General features: G+C 38.9%; 1 protein-coding gene and 1 long non-coding RNA gene across 4 annotated transcripts in view; one reads left to right on the forward strand and one right to left on the reverse strand.

The window, feature by feature from the left end:
- Window positions 1-3,155: 3,155 nt before the first annotated feature.
- Window positions 3,156-23,960, reverse strand: part of Hook3 (hook microtubule tethering protein 3) — an 87,534-nt gene continuing 66,729 nt past the window's right edge. The window contains exons 18-22 of the mRNA XM_052162354.1: window positions 21,494-21,576; window positions 19,024-19,124; window positions 16,325-16,429; window positions 16,121-16,192; window positions 3,156-13,649 (exon numbers count right to left, since the gene is read on the reverse strand). Of these exons, the coding sequence (XP_052018314.1) occupies window positions 13,509-13,649; window positions 16,121-16,192; window positions 16,325-16,429; window positions 19,024-19,124; window positions 21,494-21,576 (502 nt within the window). The 3' untranslated portion in view covers window positions 3,156-13,508. The remainder of the gene's footprint in view (window positions 13,650-16,120; window positions 16,193-16,324; window positions 16,430-19,023; window positions 19,125-21,493; window positions 21,577-23,960) is intronic.
- Window positions 19,490-20,510, forward strand: LOC127668660 (uncharacterized). 3 transcript variants are annotated; one of them, XR_007974137.1, is made up of 4 exons: window positions 19,490-19,579; window positions 19,724-19,819; window positions 19,940-20,083; window positions 20,132-20,510. It is a non-coding gene; the product is annotated as an uncharacterized LOC127668660 (long non-coding RNA). The 3 variants fall into 3 exon arrangements; XR_007974139.1 differs by lacking the exon at window positions 19,724-19,819 and having other exon boundaries at window positions 19,490-19,675; XR_007974138.1 differs by lacking the exon at window positions 19,724-19,819 and having other exon boundaries at window positions 19,490-19,627.

The following is a 23,960-nucleotide window of genomic DNA, read 5'->3' on the forward strand; positions in this document are numbered from 1 at the left end:
AGAGAGTGGCTACAAAGGTGACTTTGAAGGCACTACAGCATACTAAAGTCAGGAGATAAGACATGTTTTTATACATTAAGTGGGGTTTCTGGAAGTCGAAGAAAATTACAGGTTTACAGCTGGGCAAGGAGGAAAATTTTGTATATTTAATTTTTAAGCACATCTGTGGCCATTTTAACATTCTTTTTTTCTTTTTTCAAAAGATTTATTTATTCATTATATATAAGTACACTGTAGCTGTCTTCAGACACACCAGAAGAGGGCATTAGATCCCATTACAGATGGTTGTGAGCCATCATGTGGTTGCTGGGATTTGAACTCAGGACCTCTGGAAGAGCAGTCAGTGCTCTTAACTGCTGAGCCATCCATCCTGCCCCCATTTTAACATTCTTATCAGCACTCTCTCTATATAAAATGTTTTCTTTTTGTCGGCAACTTTTACCACAAATGTATTGAATTTTTTATTTCCATGAGTATTTTGTCTGCACGTATGTCTGTGTACAACCTGCATGCCAGGGAACTTGAGTTACAGATGGGTGTGAGCTGCCATGTAGGTGCTGGGATTCAAACCTTGGCTCTCTAACTGTGGACCAATCTCTTCAGCCCTCTTTGATTCACAGATGTTGAAACTTCAACATGAAGTGCTATTACTCAAGATCCCGTACTTTCTTTTTCTACCTTTCAATTCTGCCTCAACGTTAACATAGCTCTATTGAGGAAGAAGCCATGTTTAAGCTTTGCTTTTAAGAACTCTGGCCGGTGGCTGGGTATATATCCCCATGGGTAAGAGCATATACTTGCCTCTCCAGAGGGCCTGAGTGTGCTTCCTAGCGCTTATAAGGCAGCTCATAAACCTTTCTAACTCCAGCTCCATGGGATCCTATGCCTTCTTCTGGACCCCACAGATATCTTTACTCTCACATACATATACCCACATATATAATAAAAATTAAAAAATGATGAGTCTTTAAAAAATCACATACATAAATACACTGTTAAGGATAAAGAGAGGACAGGACTCACTAGAGACACTCAGACAGGTCATCCTTCAGGATTTATTAAGGAGGTCATTAACTGCAAACAGGATGATACTGGGTCAAAGTTGAGAGAGGCTCAAACACATAGTAGTGGTTTAAATCACAGACGATCGCAGTGGGAAAACTGAACAGATGTTGATTTACAGTAAACAAATTATGTAGCTACTTAAGACATTAATTAGTAGGCTTGAAGTTTATTGACGATGGACCCCCAAATCAGGTTCTTTTCCACCTCCAGTGCCCCTGTAACATCTACATTTCAAGTAAGAGGGAAGGTATCCCAACTCCGTCCTGCTACAGATGCCTCACTGATGCCATAATGGAGGGAGAGGCTGCCTCTCCTGAGGCCTGGAAGAGGCCGTTTTCCCGGTAAACCACGCCTGCTTTTACAGGTTTGCACATTTAATCTACAAGTTAACAGCTTTCTTCTGTGCGTATGTGAGCATGTGTGTGGTGGACCATGGACGGCTTTGGTGGTTGTTTCTCAGGGACCATTCACTTTGTTTTTGGGGAAGGCCTGGAACCCACAGATTAGGCTGAAGTGAGCTGTCTTTACCATCCTGGTACTGGGCTTTTCAAATTCAAGACTTCGTACTTGCGTGGCAAGCATTTTATTGACAGAGGTATGGCCCCAGAACTGTTGTTTTTGGCCAAATGAATAAGATCTGAGTTCTGTTTCCTGTCCTGGGTTGAGACATAGCAATCTAAAAATGCCTAAATGATTAGATATACCCCTTCCCTTATTAAATTAATCCACATGAAAAGCTGACTTCAGAGATGACTACTGGCCCACTTGACTGTAGGTTTGTACAATTATCTACGTCCTTTGCCACCATCTGTTTTCTCTCTGAGGTTTTCTCTGTAGTAGTGCCTTTGGCCATTGATGGCCTCTGTCCCCCTGTAATAAGTCCTGTCTCATCTGCATTTTTGAAAAAGAACATTTTTGTTACTTTAGTTATGTGTGTGTATGGTATATGCATATGAGCACAGGTGCCACAGAGGCCTCTGCAGGGGCTTCCCCTGGAGCTGGAGTTATAATTGGTTATCACCTGTCTGACAAGGGGACTGGGAACCAAACTCAGGTCTTCCACATTCTTTTGACAGACACAGCACAAGTCAGTTTGACTAGGGATTATGTGTTCCCTTTTGAGTGATTTTAGTTTGGTTGATAAAAGAATTTTAGGAGTCCAAAAGTTGAGGACTACCACTTTGTAAGTTTGAGAGAGAAGCAGCAGGGCAGGCAAGTTGTAAGTCTTAGCAGCTCCTGTGAGGAAGGTGGGGTTAAGAGGAAGAAAGTCTTGTCTGCTGGGCTAGGTCTGAAAAAGCAAGCAGGCTCACAGTGGATTTCTGCGGACACGGGAATAGGGAGAAAGGAGTCTACACGAAGTGTTTACAGGGTCAGGGCAAGAATACTTAGGGCTTTGTTCAGTATCTGGAGAGAGACCAGAGGAAAAGGAAAACATTTGGGTGAAAACACTGGCGTGGGCCTGGCAGTGCAGACCTGTCAGCAACTGTTCTGTGGGACAGACTTCTGGTGAAATTCTTATGTGTACATTTCATCAAGGGAAGGTTAGTCTTTGTGTCAGTGTGGCATGTTCTCAGGTGTATCAGCACACCCAGGCAGGGTGGTCTTGTGGCCACGGGACTGATGAGCTACCTGGATCAACTCTTCTGTTGAGACAGGACCTCACTATGCAGCCCTGGCCACCTGCCTCTGCCTCCAGAGTGCTGGGGCTAAAGGTGTGGCCAGCACAGCCAGGTTGGATCAGCTCTTAAGGGAGGGGAAATTACCACAGTTTTAGGGATAGATTAGAATGTCGTGCTTCCACTCAGGGTCAGAACTCAGATCTCATTCTTCTGAGGAGGACGAAATGGTTTTCCAGCCTCAGGATCTCCTCTTTCCCCCTTTCATTCTAAAATCATAAGAAAGGTGTTAATCGTGATGATTCCCTTTCTTGAGTGTTGCCTGGAAAGGGGAGGCTGTCCATCATCAATGGCTTCCAAGACTGTTAATGTCTGCCCACCTAACTGCAGCAATGCAAAAATCAAGTGTAAAAACCAGACAAATTGTTAAATGTCAGTCACAGAGACAAAGAGCAGAAAACACAAGCTCTGTGCTGGATTTTATACAAGTCTTTATTTACAACTTGTTTAACAACTGTACACTTTTTGCAGCCTTGAAAACAGTTTTTTGTACTTGAGTGGGAAAATATAGTTTGACCAAATCTTAACTTTTTCATATACATATATTATATGCATATATAAACACTCATATATAACAAGTTGGCAGTCATAAAATCAAAATAAACCAGAAGGAAATGTAGGATTGAAAAAACCCAAAAAACCCTACCTTTACAAGTTCATTTTTGTGACTTTACATACATTTTTAACTGAAGTCTCTAAGTCATTTTCCTCAGCTAAACAGTGGGAAGACGCACGAGACTCAAGCCTGGCAAACTTGGTAAACAGGAGGGAAACGCTTGAACACCGTTACGTACAGTTTTGTTAAATCTGAGTTGAGGTGAGGAATGCAGAACCTGAAGTGACATCGTTTCTAGATTACAATGACAAGGAATAAAACCTCAAAACTATCAGTTCAATCGTGGGAATCTCTTACATAACAAAAGATGGATGTTATAAATGGTTGGCAATCTAACAATGGGAGATCTGCAATAAACCTGGAAGTTATTCTTCACAGTACAAATTATTATGAATTATAGAATCCATAAATGCCAAACTTAGGAATGACAATGAATTTTAGTACATCTGAATTGTAAGAAACTAAATCTATGAAAAAAAACCAAAGTAAATTGTTATGGAAGTTAAGTACCAGGTCACTGACTGGGATCTGTGTACAGTCATTTCCTACATTTATAATAAAATGTTACTTACTTAAGAGCATATGAAAATTATCCTTAACCAATGAGTCTTTGTGGAATACATATTCAATTCGACTCTCAAGAAAAATGAACTCATACGTGTCATTTGCTCATCTGTACCTGAATTATAGTAATAATCTCATGACTTGTTTGGAAATTGACAATACTGTTCTGATTTTGCTGCCTGATCATGAACCTTTAGAAGAGAAAGAGAAAGCACTGCCACTTGTGTGCAGTAAAGGCTCTACTAAGCTCAGTCTGACTCAAAAGAATTAGAGCTGAAGTAGAGAGTGGTAGACCACACCTTTAACCCTAGTACTCAGGACGCAGGGTAGGAGGATCTCAGTGAGTTCTGGGCCAGCTGAGACTAAAGAGAGGCTGTCTCAAGAAAAAACCAGAGTACTCTAATATGCAAGGCCTTAGGTTGGATCTCCAACACTGCAAAACTCCAGAAAAGCAAAAACAAAACAAAACTAACACAGCCAGACACATTTAAAAGATGTCCCTTAGTTTTATTTGAAAAGGTCAGTATAATCTTTCAAATTAAATTACGTACTTTAGTATAGTGAAGTAAACTCAGTTCATATTTCCAATGTTTTCATGAGTTAAGCATATTCTGTAATAGCAAATGTCTGCTTCATTCAGAATAAAACAACTGACTCATCATTTGAGTAAGTAAGAGCCGGGGACCAAATAACCTAATTATCTGGCCTTAACTGTACTTTTGAAGTAGAAGACAGCCAAACATGAATTTAAAGCTTATAGGGCAGAAACAGTGACTTTCATAAGATATAGATTTAAATAATATGGGACCATGATGTTTACTAATTTTTGAGAATAAATTAAATATTTATTATCAGTTTCTCCTGGATGACAACTAATACAATCAATTTAAAAAATATGAAAGGGAGAAATGACTGAAAATATTATGAAATGATTTATAAAATGATTTAATTATATCAATTGATAAAGCATTGATAATTTGTGTTAGGAAGCATATACTAAAAAACTCACAATATGGGGCTTTGTTTTTTTTCCAAGGCCAAAGTATTGGTACAAAATTTTTACAAGGAAGAAATACTTTTTACCTGTTAAATCCTTTAGCAACTGCTAGTTACTGACCTGTGTTTTCTTTCCTTTTCTGGCATAGTTTTCTGCACTGAAGGAACAGCCTATATCCATGCTGTCCACTGCACACACATGAGCACTGAACAACCGACACATGATTAGAGTGCTAAAGTGGAGTGGAATTTCACCATACAGCCCTGAATGGCCTTGCCTTGGGGAAATCCTCTTATGCCAGCCTTTTAAGTGCTAGAATTAAGACTGGCACACATGGCAGAAGGTACTGACTTGGACTGTAACCCACTCTAAGTAGATCACAAAAAGCTACAAGTTAGGACACTTAGAAACTTATCCATTGAACATTTATATACATGATGCTTAAAACACTGTATATTGTTTTGTACTCCTGCAATTGTTTCTGTTTTGAGGCAGGCTGGATTTGCATCTTCTGTTGCCTCATCGGAATTCAAACTTGTGATCCTGGTGCCTGAGCCTGCTGTTGGGATTATGGGTGTGTGCCACCAACCTGGCTTGCTAAGTTTTAACACTGGAAAGGAGAACAAGGTCTCTATTTCCTTAAAGCTGGATGTAGATGTCTCTATTTCAATGTTGCTTCCTTCTATGTGATTAACTTCAAGTAAACTTCATCTCTCTCTCTCTCTCTCTCTCTCTCTCTCTCTCTCTCTCTCTCTCTCTCTCTCTCTGTGTGTGTGTGTGTGTGTGTGTGAGAGAGAGAGAGAGAGAGAGAGAGAGAGAGTCAGCTGCCAGACTTTGACTCTGGACTGGAGCCAGGTAGTCTTGTGCAATTTAGTCACATGCTCTCTTACTGGAGCTAGACTCCTTGGCCCAAAAGACACAAACTTTTTACACTATTAAAACACGTGTATTTTCTTTTTTTTTAAAACAAAGCAAAACCAAAGTGTTTTTATGAGCCAACTCCCCATTCTCTGGCAGTAATCATGAGTTACTGCTCCTTAGACAAGCACCAGTGCGAGTGGTCTCTAACATGAAGGCTACTTTCAAGTTGCAAATGGAAAAATGCTGGGTCTAAAAACTCACTACCAGTATAAGATGAAACCTTTCCAAGAAAAAATTTATGAAAAAAGTCAAGGTTAAAAACCAAAACAAAAACCAAATCACAGTATAGCTACTGTTTCTGAAACACCTGGCACCTCTATTGCTTTCCTTTCTAAATCACCTTTGCTCCATTTTTAGATGATCTGATTGCTTAATTACTGGAATGTCTTGTTTCCTTCTCTTGTTGGGATTTGCAATAGTGGGGAAAAAACAAGTAGGGACAGTCTAGAGGATTTTATTTAAGAGACAACACCTCAATGGGTAAGAAAAATCTCATTAAACAGAAAGTGTTTAGTATTTTTTTTTTTCATGAGAACAGTTCTCAAATGTGTTTTTACTTGGTGTGCAGGGCACGGAGCTCAGTGGTAGAGCACTTGCCCTAGAGTGCAAGAGGCCCTAGGCTCAATTCCCAGCACAAAACCCAAAAGCTGGCTTCACAGCACTGTTCTAGTACGACGGTAGCAAGGCCAGTTACCCGTGAATTTCCAGACTCATGACACTGAGGCGCCAGCTGGAAACACCAAGCAGAGCAGAAGAGGAGAGGAAGCATTATCCAGGATTAGTGAGGTGCTGAGACTGCGTAGTATAAACAACCTATACTGAGGAGGATGGTAGATGACATTAAGTAAGATGCCTGTCTCTAATAAAACCAACTATGGAAAGGACATACAGTGACCCCTGTGGAGGCTTCCAAGCACATGAAGAACGTGGGTTCTTTCCAGTCTGCTGTCAGCTCAGAGCTTTCTCGGGGAGTCCGATCAGACATCTTGTGGGTGTGTGCAGTGCCCTCAGCATGCCAGGGGATTTGTCTTTTACTCACTCGCTTGTTCTTCTCATTTAATTCCTTTACGTTTGAAATAGATATAATTTGGGTTTTAATAATTCCCACTTTATGGGAGGGGGATTTTGAGATGATGGGCACCTCCAATTTCAGACACAAACACTTGCTTGTGAGCCTGTGGTAATGGAATGAATCAAATACATAAAGGCTTACTTTTGAATATGCTTTTGAAAGTCCACTTTTGTCTTCATTTACAGGTATTTTGTGGAGGTACAACACATTTTTAGGGGGAAATAATATTAAAACAACAGTGTGTAAACTATAACAAGTGTGATATAGATACACATTGGGAAGCTGGTGATAATTTCAGTCATCATAAATTTCTTCTTGTCTTATTCAGTCAGAGTTTCTTTAACATCCTAAATTTCTCAACTGTTAGACTAAGTAGTTAATTGCTTAATAGTTATAAAAGGAAAAGAAAATGTTCTCCCTCCCACTAATATATAGATTATATGCTTAGTTAATACTCACCTAAAGACAATTTGAAATTAGTTTTTGTCTTTTATCTTTTATCAAATAAGTGTGTAATAACAATAGAATATTTTGTTGACTAAAACTTAAGGGCCATCTACTGAGACACTGTCTGAGTGCTTCTCTTGGCTTAACATTTGCTAATTAGGCTACTATTTATCCCAATAGCCACTCTATTCTCCAACATGGATTTGTCTTAATAGCCATCTGTTACTTTTTTTTTTATTTCTATTCTCATTTACATACTATATTCAGAGTTAACCTTACAGGACATTACTAAATCTGTAAGAAAACAGAAAATACTGGAATGAGACATGTAAAGCAATCTTGGTATGTCTAGTTCTAAGTATACATACATACATATATATACACATATATATGTATACATATACACACAAATACATACACATATACACATACATATGCAAGATTTATATAACATAAATTTATATAAACCATATATATTTATGGACCCCCATATAATTTCCAAACTTCATATACAATCCATAATTAGGTTCAGGCCTGTCATTTCTCAAACCAATGTCCCTCTATTAATTTGGTGTAACTGGAGAATCCACATATATTCATATTTAAAAACCATTAAATATAAAATGTATGGTTTCCTATTCATAATACTATAAATTGGACTGATGAAAAGGTGTTTTAAAACAATCAGTACACATGTCCCGTGACATGATTAATGACTTACAAGCAAGAAATGCTATTGCCTTTGTGTTGTCTTTCATCTTATACATGAGACACTAACCACAAGACTGATGATAAGAGGGTTAGAGGCCGAGAGAGTTAGAAATTGGCTATGCTGTTAGCAAGCAAGTTAGTGACTGGCAAATTTTCTTACAGGCTTTTGAAACCTGTAGAATATTCGTTAAAAAACTTAAAACATTATTGTGTTAAAATTGGACAAATATTCAATGAAAAACATCCATCAGTTAAATATTGATTATAAAAAAGTAAAATATTGTGTGAGATGTATTGAATGCATTGAAAATAGCCTTCCTCTCGTCAAAAAGTAGGATATTCAAATAAGTTTAAAAGAGTAAGTTCTAAAACTTCTTTCTAAATGTAATAAAATTGGGTTGACAAGAAAACAAAAAACCAAACCAAACCAACTAACCAAACAAACAAACAAAAGGATTGAGTCACTTTAATTGTGATGGACTGCAGTTAACGAGGGTATTTTTATTAGATTTTTTTTTTAAAAAGCCCTTTAAGTCATGAAAAGGAAAAGAGAATATGATTAAATAATTGTTATAGATTCAGATATCCCACTTCATTCATTCATTCATTCATTCATTCATTGGTTCGTTCATCAGTACTGGGGACTGGCCATAGGGTCTTGAGTATTGTTGATAACAGGCCTCACTCCCATTCTATTTTGTTTGGCACACTCTTTTATGTTGTTATTTTATTTTGTTGAGACAGGGTCTCCCTGTGTAGACCAGGCTGGCTTTGAACGCAGAGAGATCTCCTGTCTCTGTCTCCTAAGTGCTGACACAAGGTCTCACTGTACAGCCCAGGCTGGCTTCTAACTTGCATCTTTCCAGCCTCAGGCTCCCAGGTCCGGGATGAGCCTAGATACCACATAGGGTTCACTGGTAAGCACAAGGCTGAATCAGGTTGATGGGTATCTATAGATGAAAAAAAAAACTTCATTATATGAGGATAAAGATTCCAAATACTTGGAACTGGACACAAGTTCCACATAGGGTAGCAAAAACGATGCTAAATATTTTCCTATCACTGTATGGTCAAATTATGTTTTTAAATCAAATAGATACTGACTAGATTGGTTTATATGAGGTATGGATTATAGATGTTCAGGTAAGTCCCACATTTCCAAATTGGGCATAATTACATTTGTGAACTACATGATCTGAAAAAAAAAAGAAGATTAAACATGGAAAGTAAAGAAGATATTTTAATATTTGTTTTGATTACTAACTCATGCTGAAATAAAAATTTTCAAGGCTTAAAGTATGGTTATTGTTTGAACAATAGATCAGTGCTTATGTGAAAGCAAGAGATTCTACAAAAGAATTTTATACACACACACACACACACACACACACACACGCACACACACACACAATTTACACTTGATCTTAGCCAAAAGGCCGAGAAGTGATCACACACACAATTTAATTATTTTTTTTAAGACAGAATTTCATATAGCCAAACTGACTCCATACTCTTTACAGGCATACGCACCCAGTTTATATGATGCTAGGGGTTGAATCTAGTATTTCATGTATATTAGGCAAGTATTATTATACCAACCGAGCTGCATCCTAGCCCTCACAAATACTTCACCTTTACTTAACAAGACTAACTCAGACTACTATTGAAAAGGTAAATAAGATTTTTCTCAGAGGGCATCCGACTGCTCACCTGACTTGTCTCAGACGTGATCCCTCGCTTGCCTGGACTTGCACAGCATGCACCTCGAACCACAGTGAAATCAGGACTGGTGGTTCTGACTGACCAGCTAGCTGGACTTTGTGCAGCTGAGCTCTAATTACATTAACCAAACAACTTCATGGAAATTGGACAATGTTATCCTCATTACAATTTAATTATTGCAGTAAGCTGATTTTTACACAAGATAACAGAAATAATTCAATCTTGATTAAGTTTGGAATATGGATCATTTATTTAGGGACTCAAAACTCATTTTTATTACTGTTCAGTAATTAGACAAAAGAAAATTTTGACCCAGTTTAAACTTTCTTTTTATAGATTTGTTTTATAAGAATGAATGTTTTGCCTGTATGCGTGTATGTACGTCATATGTGTGCCTGGTGCCTGTGGAGATCAGAAGATGGTATCAGATTCCCTATAGATGGTTGGTTATGCACTTCCATGTCAGGAACTGCTCCTGAGTTCCTTGGAAGTACAATAAATGCTCTTAAATGCTGAGCAACTTTCCAGGCACAGTTTTTAAAAATTATTTTTAAATATGTACAAGTGAATTAAGTTATTTTCATTTCAGATCCAAGAAACGATGATATTTACTGGATTGTTTTCTTACTAACCATAAGTGTATACTGTAGAATATAATGGCCATTTTTAAAAGTAATTTGCTTTACTTTTTTTTTCTTGGTAAACCCTGCTTAGAAGGCACAGAAAATAAGCTTCTTACAAGAACTCAGATGCTGGTGACAGCTCATCCCTGTGACACAATGACAGTGCCCTCATCCCCTTGCTAATGCCAGGACAAGATCCATGGGACAGAGCAGAAAGGCTTTAGGAAAGCAGAGGAGCAGAAGGCTTTAGAAAGCACAGGTGGTGGTGGAGGTGCAGCCCAGCAGCACTGACCTCCCGGCAGGAGACACCATGCTCACCAGGGCACCTGCAACTTCCCTGATCTCTACCAGGGAAACTGCAGTCCCCTACATCCTGACCTAAGCCACACAGTGGGAAAGGTGCCACTGTCACAGGTAAGTTTTATTCCTGGCTTTATGTCGCCTAAAGTATATTCAGATGCTGTTTCTTATGAAAGCATGTTTTATTTTATTCTGAAATATCATGAGTGATATTTCTCCCATTTACTGAAGGAAATCCACCAAACATTAAAGACAGAGCACACAACAGTGAAGGCTACAAACACTGAAATTAGCACAAAACAGATGCTGAAAAAACAAAAACAGAAAACCAGAAGCTCAATTTCCTTCTGATAGCTTGAGATATTTCCAAAACATCTACATAAAATATCTGGGTAGGTGGGTGTGTTCAAAGAGAGGCCAGGTAAGTAGAAAATAAAAATCAAAACAGTGAGATGTTCTTACCTCAGAGGTAAAATCTAGTTGACGAGTGGCTTCAAGAGTCTCCTGTATTTACATTCATGTTATTCTCCAGGTATAATTTCTCAACAACCAATAATTTTGTTAAGACCAGGAATCGTAGACTAATTTGCTTTAAAAATGGTTGAATCTCAGGTATTCTGTGAACTAAAGGTGGAGTGAGAACTATTTAAACCTACTTATTTGTGTGTGCACCTGCATCTGTTGAGTGTGGAGGCCAGAGGACACCTGGGAGGTGCTTGTCCCCTCGTCACCTGGGCCACAGAAACTGAGCTCAGGGCAGCAGGCTTGGCCACAAATTCTACTCTTCTGGCTGAGCCATGTGCTGGCCCCAATTTTTATTCTTTTATTTTCAAACTTGATCTACCATGTGGACATGGTGGCACATACCATAATCTCAGCCTTTTGGTTGGCAGAGGCAGGAGGATGGTGTTGAGTCAAAGGATTTGAGGCGGTCTGTGTAGTAATATAGCTAGATTGTCTTGAAACAAACAAACAAACAAACAAAAAAACCAGACCTCAAGTATCAGGCCTGTGTGCCTTGCCCTAGTGTAGCACTTTCCACTCTCCCATGCTTGCTGCTTCGGTCTGCCCAGGCAGACACCCTAATGCGCTTCAACATTTGCTGTGAGGGACATTTGTTGTTGTTTTTAAAGAGAAGCTTTGTGATTAGTAGTGTCCTTTCTCTAAGTTCTGATACCCTTTTTAAAGAAAAAAAATCCTCTGAGCTTAGTATGTTAGTTCACACCTATCTTTAAGAGGAGCATGTATTCATGGCAGCCCGGGCTACATAAGACTGTCTATAAAAGTAAGACAAACATGCAGGATGAATTTCTAGGTCAATATTCTTATAAAAGAGGAGGGAGTTAAAATGAAGCGCTTGAATATGGTTTCTGAAAATTCTTAATCACATTAAAGTTGAGTTAAATTATTTGTCTTTTATATAGAACTAAGTGACATCAGAACTTACAAACAGTAAGTCCATAAATAACATCTTCCACTTATTTACCTAAAAACAAACAAAAGAACCCTCTGACCTAATTTCAGTTATTTTTTTTCTTTAAAAAGTATGGTATGTAACAAGAAAAAGGCTGGAAGAAACCGTCAATATAATTCAGGATCAAATTCACAAATCAATATAGGAAAACACAAAAGGTAGATCATTTTCAAATAAATGATAGTTTAAAATTATATAATTCCCTATATAGACGAAGAACTTCACATGATTGCTTAATAGACATTCACCTATGTAAATGAATGTGGCATACAAGGTAAGCACTTTGAACAACCACATACCCAAGAAAATCTCTCCTCTTACCAATTTTTGGACTTGTAGGTAGAGTTAAGAAAAACCATAAAGAGCTCTGTCGTAACATTACATATAGAGAGTCATGTACTGATGTTAATTGAATTAAGATGTCAGCTATCCAAGATTAATTAAGAAAAGGAAAGGCTCACAGAATATATAAAACATATGAGGCATAGTCAAAGAACTGCCCCAAAGATAAGGCTACCTATATGAAAATAAATCTTTTACACGTGGAGAGCAATTGAAAGTGCATGGCTAGAATCTGATTCTTTGCTACTAAGATATTCCAAAGGAAGAAAAAAAATCCTGCCAAGTTCGTATCCTCTGTACTTTCTATCCTAATATCTTCACCAATTTCACTTCTGCCAGCAAACAATACAGCAAGAAAGAAGGAAATTTCACATAAGAACTCCAAACCTTAGAATAAGTTTAATTTCTCCCCTCTGAGTGATCCGGCCAGGTGCCCCCGGTCTGACTAGCACCTCTGCCAATGTATTCGTCTTTGCAAAAAGTGCATTTGACACCACTTCGTATAGTACAGTAAATATTTAAGTTATCTGAAGTGCATTTGGAAAACAATCGAAAACACAGATTAATACACCATAAAAAGATTAATTCCCTTTAAACAAAGACATTCTTATAAAGTATGGTAACACAGTAGGCACGATAAAGAATATAAATTGTGTATCAATTATTGGCAGAAAACCCGATTCTTTACAAAGCCCACACAAATGGGGAAGAAGACATTTTCATACAAAGAAAAAGTATTACACTATTATACAACACTTTTAATTGTACATTTACAAATTTTTGGCACATTAAAAGGAACTGAAAAGACCATAAAGTAAAGGACAAAGTAACTAAAAGATACAAGAGAGTAAAATCCTCACATGAGAAACACTAAATATTAACACAGGAGAGAAATAAAACAAGCTGGCTGAATTTCCTGAAATGTTGTTATATGTAACAGAAGTATGCTTTTTAAAAATTCCTAGTGGCAAGACCTTTCTACCTTGCTGTGGCTGGCTGGACATGGCCTGGGTAGGATCTTCTTGTGCTGGTTGCTTGTCTTTGCCTAGCCAGAAATGACTGCCCTGAACCTGTGCTAGCTAGTCTGTCTTCAGCCGCCTTTTTATGTAGAGTCATTCCCTGAAACATTAGAAGAAAAACAAAAGCGATTGGTGAAAACATAGAAGATATTCTTCAAAAATAATTGTCATCATGCAGAATTTTTACAATGAATAGCAAAGCATAATTTATTAGGAAAATTAATTCTACTTATTATGGCTTAAAAAATTTATGGATTCCTTTTCACACCAGTAATTAAGTACAAATCTTCCTTTGGAAAAATTAAGACTTAATTTTGGGAATTTAGGACAATCAAGACAATAGACAATGGAGACTGATTTTTAGAATATGTCACCTCTACATTCCTTTTAAATCAAATGTGATTTTCCAAGAAAAGTGCAGTGATTGGTAGCAGCTGATTCATGCAAACTGTGGGAATCACAGGACTCATCAGAAAAGAGGACCACAATGCACTGTTCTTCCAGTGGAAAGCCGTGGTAGGCACTGTACATACCACAACGCCGGTTTTCGTCACTTCAGGGCAGACTGGTATTCTCAAACAAACTAAGATGAGTTTTTGACAACCCACAACAGAGGGCACAACAATAAGGGAGCACCCCTTGAAAGCAGAAAGATCACCTACTGCCTTTGAAGAGGGGCAAGGTCTCTGGGCTATAGTAGATGGGAGGGAGGAGACCTGTTGGGCACTGTTGGGATTTGGAAAAATAGTGACAATGGGCATGACAACGGGCATCGCCTTACTAACCTCAGAAGACTACAAGGAGACTGGGAACGAGACAGTTGTAGGAGTCTTTCAATAAGACGATGAGCTAACCTAGCAAGAGACACTGAGATTGCTGGCTGCTCATACCAGTAACTTGATGGAAGTAAGCTGATGCAGAGAAGTGGAGGCTATGACGAAGAAATAGTGCATGGAAAACGGGACCAGGAAATCCATCTTCCCATTACTAATTAGCTTCTAGAAAAACACTGGCCACAGCTTTGCATTCTAAATATAACTTCAGCCTTTCACATGTTCCTAAGAAGACAACATATTTTCCTCAACAGGAAATTATAGAATGTGTTTCGTTTCTGTATTTGTTTTGTTTTCTTTAAGGCAGAGGATTACTGTTTAACCCAGCTAGCCTGAGACTAGGTCATCCGGGCAGCTGACCCGGTATTGCTGTCAGTACCACTGTCTTGTGTCACCATGCCTGGTCTCAGCTCTCCCCTTGCACCTTTACCTAGGTTCTAAGGATTGAATTCAGGCCAGCTTGTGCAGCAAGCACAATTACCTGCTAAGTCATCTTGCTAACCCCTAGAATATATTTTTTAATTAAACTTAAACTTAACAAATACATTTGAAGGTTTGAATAAAACTGGCTGACATCTACTGAAACCATTTTATTACATATAATGAAATTACATTAAAAATTAAAAAATTAAAATTTTTCAAGCAACTGACTGACTGGGGAACCTGGGTTTTTGTGTTCCGTGTTCTAGGCCTCCACTACCGAGTTATACTTTTTGCATACTTTTGAGAATCAGGAGCCAACACAAAGCTATGTGTTAAGGGACGTACTCCCTTGCGCCAGCACTCACTGCCATCCTGACTCCTACTGAGCTGTCTGGGAGGATACATGCAGGACTTTCTGCATGTAAGCATGTAAGCATGTAAGCATGCCGCTCCTGTTGGTCACCTTCAGTGAGCAGAACCTGCGTGTGTTTATTTGGAATCGCCCTTCACTCCGAACAGTTAAAAATTAGCACTATCCTTCATTTCCATGTCACAGAATAAATAAATCATCTGGTTCATAAGAATCGACATGTGAGCACCATGTGAAGCCATAAAGCCAGTCAGGGCTGTGAAACTGCTGACAGGGACTGAGGTGCAGGGCACTGAGACTGGGGACACTAAGCTTCAAGGAAGACAATACTGGGGTAGGGTGAGTGCCCAGAGAAACCCCTTAATGTGTTTTATATTCTCTACTTTTAAATTTTATTTTTAGGAAAATTATATTTGTTAATAATATTCTCAAAGTTATTTCCTTCTAAGAGAAAAATTATAATAAAATCTTAAACTTTGGCCAACACAGTGGTGTACTATAGACACATGCCATGGCACACATATTTAGTAAAGAACATTTTCTTTGCTTGTCTACTGGAATATTCCATTTCAAAACTTTCAGTGGTCAAAGTCTGAGACTGGACATTCCCAAATCCCACGAGACAATTAAACTATCTGTAAAGTGTCATCTTGCAAAGCAGGAACTACTGCATGTTTAGGTATTACCATGCCTGCTTTCCCTACAACAAATGGGTCCAAGGATTAAAACTGAGCTGGTATCTTCTATCCTCTGGCAATGATGCTTTCGCAATGATTTAGCCCGTGTATGGTGCTTTTTAGTTTTAAGGTCAACATAGAGGCTTTGTTAGTAGACATTAGGAGAGAAATTACTTTCAGATTCTGTTGGTAGAATTACTTCTACAGTATAAGCAATATTACGACATAGTCACAAACTCTGCATTATATCTGAAATATTTTCTCTTACCATATTGTACCAGGCACTAACAATGTATTTCTCCTCCATGTCTCTTTGACTCTTCGTTTTTTCATATTCTTTCTGAAGCATAACCACATGTAAAGGTACAAATGAATTCAATATAAAAAATATTTACAATTAATTGTCTATAGCAAAGAATACAATTGTATACTATAGCAAGGCAGTATTTTATGGTGCAGTGTAGTAACTGACCTCTAATGAATGAAAGAGTCGGTCTCGTTCCTGTAGTTGGTTTTTAAGAGCTTGTATTTCTGGTGCTGCTCCTTGATTCTGTTTAGGGTCTAATGTACGGATAACCTGCAAAAATAGAAGAAAAACAGCATACATATATGTTTACACACAGAGCCTAAAAATGAAAACAGAAACAAACCCCCTTCAACATTAAGAATCTAGCATCTAAGAAAGCAGTCTTAAAAGTGAAAATGAGGCAGAGGAGACAGCCGAGTGCTATAGTGCATGCCGAACCAATACACATGCAGCCCTAGGTCAATCCCCGTACTGGGCTAAAATGTGCATACAGCTAGATATTATCACTACCATAGCATTCATGAAGCTCTGTTATTAATTCCTAGCACCCTTCTCCAATCAAAGAAAAATACACAAAAGCTACCAAGGACATCTAAGAATGTAAATGTATGAGGTAAGATGGAATTGCTGCAAATTTCCAATGACAGGCAGAAGAGCCAGCCCTGGACTCCTGGGCACTGCCACTCTTTTCTGTCACTGCAGCTGTCCCTAGGCACATAATCAGTATGGCACACAAGGGTCAGTCTCACATGGCCTGTCTCTTCTGTGAGGAGTATGCTTGAGGCATGAACATGAGATGCAATTCTACCTGACTCATTACAGATTTCTGGGAGAAAGGTTATTTTGCTCTTCATCAATAGTTTTATTATCAAAATCTTCAAAACAGACAGACCTTCATATAGTTTAAATCTACTTATTTTTAACTTGGATTTACCAATTGGTACTTTGTCATATATGTTCTTCCCCAACACTCTCTTATGTGTTAGAAATAATTCACAATCCCAATGACACATAACCCTTAAGTGTGCACATCCTTCAAGCTTTCTACTTCATAATCATAAGATTATGACCTGAAAGAAAATATTAATTCTGTAAGATGGCCAGTGTTTAGCCTATGTCTACATATCCCACTTTTATAGGCAGGGGACTGGAGACTTCCTTATGCATGCTAGAAAAGCACTCTACCTATGAGGCACATCACATCCCTAGGTCTCTTTATTCCTTTTCTCTTGAGACATGGTCTTAGTAAATTGTTCAGGCTGACTTTGAACTTCCAACCCTCCTGCTTTGGCCTTATCAAGTAGCTGGAATCACTTGGCCAAGGTGTCTCTCATAACTGATTCTTTGTCCTCAATTTTGGACTCAAAGATTGATGCAGTCTACCTGGCAGGATGCCTAACACCTCTCAGAGCTGGGGTTACATGTGTGCAGCGACACCCCATCTTACTGAGTGCTGGGGATCTGAAATGAGGAGCCAATGCTTACACATCATGCGCTCTACTCAGTGAGCTGTCTGCCCAGCTCTCATAATACTGACTGCCAGCCCCAATTCTGCATTATCTGATAGTAATTTATTGACTTTTAAAAAGTTATTTGTTTTACATGTATGTAGGTATATCAGAAGAGGGAATAGGATGGCTATACACAGTTGTGAGCTGTCATGTGCGTACTGGAAATTGAACCCAGGACCTCTGGAGGAGCAGTCAGTGCTCTTGTTCACTGAGGCATCTCTCCAGCCCTCTCAAAAGGATTATTTAACTTGCTCTAACAGCTTCATGTTTTTCCCCTCCAAGAATGAAGAAAGATCTAGAAGATGCTTTGATTCAGGTTAATCATTCATGACAGTAATATTCCATCAGGAAGCATTAAGTCTAGTCTGTAGCATTCGTTATACATTATTAATACCCCTTTTATTAAAGTTTACTTTTAAGATTTATTTATTTTGAGGGATTTGAATCCCAGCAGGCATATATGACTGTGCACCATGTGATTGATTATATGCACCATGTGACCATGGATGTCAAAAATACATGTCTGGGAATTTGAGTTACATATAATTGTGAGCCACCGCATTAGTGATGGGAACTGAACCAGGATCTCTGCAGTAACAAGTGCTCTCAGCCACTGAGCCATTTCTCCAGCCCCTTAAACTTTTGTAAAAATAAAGATGTGTTTATATGAGCATGGGTGTTTCTCTAGCATGAACGCATGTGTATCACCCATGGGAGCCAGAACAGCCATTGGAGCCCCTGGAACTGGAGTCACTGGAAGTGGTAATCGGCCAAGTGGGTGCTTAGAGCTGACATTGAGTCCTCTACCCAAGTAGCAAGCGCTCTTAATTGCTGAGCCATCTCAACCTCTTAAAACCTTTGTAGGTCTATATAATTTAATGTGTTTTTTCCACCATGGCATTTTCATGCATGTATGCCATTCATTATACTCTGTTCTGGGCTGTGAGATGGCCAGTCAGTAAGCGTGCTTGCTGGGAAGCCTGAGGACCGGGTGCCGCCCATGGAACCGTGGCAGAAGGGGAGTGCTGGCTCTTGTGCCTCGTTCTCGTCTGTTCTTGCGTGTTCATATATGTCATTAGGCTTTGTTTTCTTCTTTCATGTGCTGCTAACTCTAATTACTGCTACAGCGGTGCTATTGCTTAGTTTTTACATAAGGTGCATTTTCTTCTTGCTAATCATTTTGTGGAGAGGCCTGCTTTGATCACTACTTCTTGCTCACCATCTTTCTCTGCTTGGAAGGCTTCTTTGATAACTTTCTGTGTAAGAACATGATGTCAGATGGATACTATACTTCCAGGCTAGAGGACAACATGGCTGGAAGGAACAGTAATGAAGTTACAAGTTCATACTCACACTTTTGGCTTTCTCTAAGTACTTTTTGTAGCGTTCTTCCATTTGCTTCATTTCTTCTTCTTTCTTCCGTAAAGCTTCTTGCAATTCTTCAATTCTTAAGGCTGCCCATAAAGATGACCATAAAAAATTAAAATTTAGTAACAATAAATTTAAAATTATTAATAGAGATTGATTAGTCTATTATTTATATATAATTTGTCTTTAAAATTAATCCATATTATTATTTTACTAAAATCTTTTTTAATAAGTAAATAAAACATCAGAATTAAACTACATAAAGTAAAAAGTGTCTATTGATGGATGAATGAATAAACAATATATTCACACAATATGATCTTTTTAAGTCTAAATTCTGATATGTGCCCTAGAGATTTAATGTTAAGTGAAAAAGACATTATATGCTTAGTGAAATAAGTTAGGCAGGAAAGCACAAATACAATTCTACTTGTATGAGTTTCCTAACTAGCTCAGCTCAGAGACAGAGGGTAAAGTAGTGGATAACAAAGGATGAGCAGAGGCAGAAAAGTTCCAGGTGAGCGGATGCAATGATGTACAGGTGAGCGGATGCAATGATGTACAGGTGAGAGGATGCAATGATGTACAGGTGAGCGGATGCAATGATGTACAGGTGAGAGGATGCAATGATGTACAGGTGAGAGAATGCAATGATGTACAGGTGAGTGGATGCAATGATGTACAGGTGAGCAGATGCAATGATGTACAGGTGAGCGGATGCAATGATGTACAGGTGAGCAGATGCAATGATGTACAGGTGAGAGGATGCAATGATGTACAGGTGAGCGGATGCAATGATGTATAGGTGAGCGGATGCAATGATGTATAGGTGAGCGGATGCAATGATGTACAGGTGAGCGGATGCAATGATGTACAGGTGAGCGGATGCAATGATGTACAGGTGAGTGGATGCAATGATGTACAGGTGAGTGGATGCAATGATGGACAGGTGAGAGGATGCAATGATGTACAGGTGAGCGGATGCAATGATGGACAGGTGAGAGGATGCAATGATGGACAGGTGAGAGGATGCAATGATGGACAGGTGAGCAGATGCAATGATGTACAGGTGAGCGGATGCAATGATGTACAGGTGAGAGGATGCAATGATGGACAGGTGAGAGGATGCAATGATGTACAGGTGAGAGGATGCAATGATGTACAGGTGAGCGGATGCAATGATGGACAGGTGAGAGGATGCAATGATGGACAGGTGAGCGGATGCAATGATGTACAGGTGAGCGGATGCAATGATGTACAGGTGAGAGGATGCAATGATGTACAGGTGAGAGGATGCAATGATGTACAGGTGAGAGGATGCAATGATATACAGGTGAGCGGATGCAATGATGGACAGGTGAGCGGATGCAATGATGTACAGGTGAGCGGATGCAATGATGTACAGGTGGGTAGGGGTGTGGTTACACCACACTATATTTAATTTTACTGTACTGTATTCTTAAAATGGCTACCTGCTCCTATGTGTATTTTGCTGTATCTTAAATTTTTTTGTTTTGTTTTTGGAGACAGGGTCTCTCTGTTTAGCCTGGCTGTCCTGGAACTCACTGTGTAGACCAGGGTGTCCTGGAACTCAGAAATCCGCCTGCCTCTCTCTGCCTCCCAAGTGCTGGGATTAAAGGACATGCTCCACCACTGCCCGGGTCTGTATCTTAAAATTAAAGTTTGCCATTTCACTTTCAAAAATGAAGTTAAGCTAATTACAATACCAAAAAAAAAAAAAGTATGTGTCTAGGGCTAACCTCTCACAGTTAGCTTGGACATATTTAGCTCCATATGACATCCATTATAGTCCACAGGTGAAGAATTCATAAAATTAGTGCTTTAAGAAATAAGGCAAATTCTTGACATTTTTTTATTATTATTATTTGTGTGTGTGTGTGTGTGTGTGTGTATGTGTGTGTGAGTGTGTATCTGTACCTGAGTACAGGTGCCCACAGGGCCAGAGGCATTGGATCCTCAGAAACTAAAGGTATAGGTACTTGTGAACCTGACACAGGTTCTGGGAACTAAACTTGGTCTCCTACAAGGACAGCAAGAGCACTTTGCTCTGAGCCATCTCTCTACAACCTGAAAGCTTCTTTTTTAATAAACTATTTTAAAAAATGTTTATATTATTTCTTAAGCACATGAGTATGTGCCTGTGTGAAAATAATTCAAATGTGTGTGGGTGTCATGGAGGCCAGAAGAAGGTGTTGGAGTCCCTGAGGTTTGAGTTACAGGGGTTGTGAGGCATTCAGTGTAGGTTCTGGCAATCAAACTCTTAGCTTCTGGAAGAGCAGCTAGTGCTCTTAACTACTAAGTCATCTTCTCTAGCTCCTTAAGGGACATTCTAAGTGGCTGGGAGATCTAAAAGGACTATTTAAAGAAATATGTTACATAAACTCGTTATCTCTAGAACAGTGTATGGCTAACGACAGTGTTAGGAACGACTCACAGCTGTTGTTAAATCTTGGCTCGAGGTCTTCAATGATGGCTCTCTTTTTCTGTAGCTCATTGTTGGCTTCGTGCAGCTTCTCTCTGCAACAAGATGTGACCGCGTCAGCACTCGCCTGCTGTGTGTCCATTCTCTTTCCTGTGCTGAGATCCAATTTAGCACTCCTATATGCTACACAAGTCCTCTGCCTTCCACTACGAGGTTAGCCATCGTTTCTGTATTCTTTTTTTCCATTTTGAACTAAAAGTTTATTATATTTAAAATAGACTTGCATTGAACACAAGTTGTTTGAAAAAGATAAACAGACCAAAACTTTTTCAAAAAGGCAAAACCCAGTTCTTTTGGTTTGAAACAATAATTTCTTCTACATAAAACATATATGAGGATCATTATGTTTTAAAAATAGGATACTGTAAAAATTAAATAGCCATGTTGGTTATTAGAACAACTGTATTAGGATAGTGTTATAATTGTTCTACTGTATTAGTAAACTATTATCAGAGGTATTTATCTATAGGAAAGAACCCCACAAATGTAGAGTTCTGAACTATCAGTGATCTCAGGCATTCAGAGCATCTCAGCAGAAATCTTGAGGATGGGGGAAGCACTTTTCAGAGACTGTCAGTGAGAACAGAGGCTGCCAACAGAACAGCAAGGCCTGCCCACAGCTACCAGAACCAGGAGGAGGACTGCGGCAGGCGCTGCTCTTCATCTGATGGGAAACCTATCTGTCAATAACTGGCCTTCAGTTTTGTTGGCTCTATAACTGTGAGAAAATAATTCTGTTCTCTTAGCCCCTTTATTTGTGGTAATGTTTTGTAACAGACACTAGAAAGTAACACAGCTCTGCAGCACTAAAATATTCTGTCTAGTGAAGATTCCTAGCATGCACACAACTGTACAACAATAATGGTTGAAGCATAGATTTCTGACCCAAAGTATTCCACTTTTGTTAGAGAGGAGTGGGCAATTCAAAATTACAAGATTTGGTACATTCTCGTTTTAGGTAATCTTACAAAGAAAGGTCGGACAGTTGCATTGTTCAGTACGCTAAGAATCTGTCTATTAGTAGACTTTCTAGAAATCTCAGTGGCTAGGAATCTATTTCATACAATATATTAAAAAAACTAGATAGCAAACATCAAACTTTCAGAAACACAGTATCTTTCCAGTTGTACAAGAAAAGCCAAACTTATCTCTTTGGTGTGGAGAATGCCTACTTTAACTTAATCAGCAACTACTAATTCAAAGCCTTTCTACACTTAATGCCTGCAAGCAATTTTGCAGGAACATGATAGATTAAGATGTTACTGGGCATGAGAAAATCATTCAAGATTTCTTCAGGAGGGTCAAAGTGATATTTAAATTTCTTATTTCATCTTTTAAGTTAAAAAGTCCTACTTAAAATAACTGTAATTCAAAGGCTTACTTGAAAAATATGATACTGACAACCATTCCATTATTTGTTGATATACCTAACACAGTTCACACACCTAAGGCTCCGGGAACATGGAGGGAAGGGGAGTGGGAAGATCTTAAGAACCAGAGGACGACATTTGCTTCAATTGTGCCTTCTTAAAAAAAGAAGACATTGCTGGGCAGTGGTGGCGCATGCCTGTAATCCCCCAGCACTCTGAGAGGCAGAGACAGGCGGATTTCTGAGTTCGAGGCCAGCCTGGTCTACGGAGTAAGTTCCAGGACAGCCAGGGCTATACAGAGAAACCCTGTCTCAAAAAAAACAAAAAAACAAAAATCCAAAAAACCAAAAAAAAAAAAAAAAAAAAAAAAAGAGAGAGAGAGAGAGAAAGAAAACATGAAATAGAGTTGGTCAGGGAAAAGGTACTAGGGGAAGGAGTGTGGGATGGTGAATACGAACAAAATAACAATGTAGGGACTTCTCAAAGGACTAATAAAACAGCATTTTAAAAAAAGTTTACTTAAAAATGAATGTAAGCCTGGCAAACTGTAGCCTGTCGGGGCAAGGAGAAGGGCACTTGTTCCCGTATGTGCAGTTCTTCTGCAGCACAGTGCAACACTAGCTCTAATACTCTCTCTCCATAGCTGTATTTAGAGCTGAGTGGCTGCAACAGAGGCCAGGGCCTATACAGCCTAAAATAATTACTATCTGGCCTGTCATAGAAAGAGGCTGTGAATAATATGAGTACTCATAACATGAATATTATAACAAAGATAGGAAGTCCTAAAGTTTCTGCTGAGAAAACAGCCCTAAACTCGTTTTTCTAGAGTCTCACGCTGTTGCCTAAGTAGGCCTGACACCAGGAACAGTTCTCTGGCCTCAGTCTCTTGATTGCAGGTGTGAGTCACCAGGCCCAGCTCATAATCACTGAATTGATGTGTGGGGATTTGGGTAGAAATGATTCTGTAGTCACTACCAACAAGTGGTACCCTCTTGTATCTTCAAGGACCATTCGTGCCCCTGTCTACATCCTCTGTACCCACAGTAAAG

Source organism: Apodemus sylvaticus, chromosome 18, assembly GCF_947179515.1.
Source record: "Apodemus sylvaticus chromosome 18, mApoSyl1.1, whole genome shotgun sequence".
Classification (NCBI taxonomy): Eukaryota; Metazoa; Chordata; class Mammalia; order Rodentia; family Muridae; genus Apodemus; species Apodemus sylvaticus.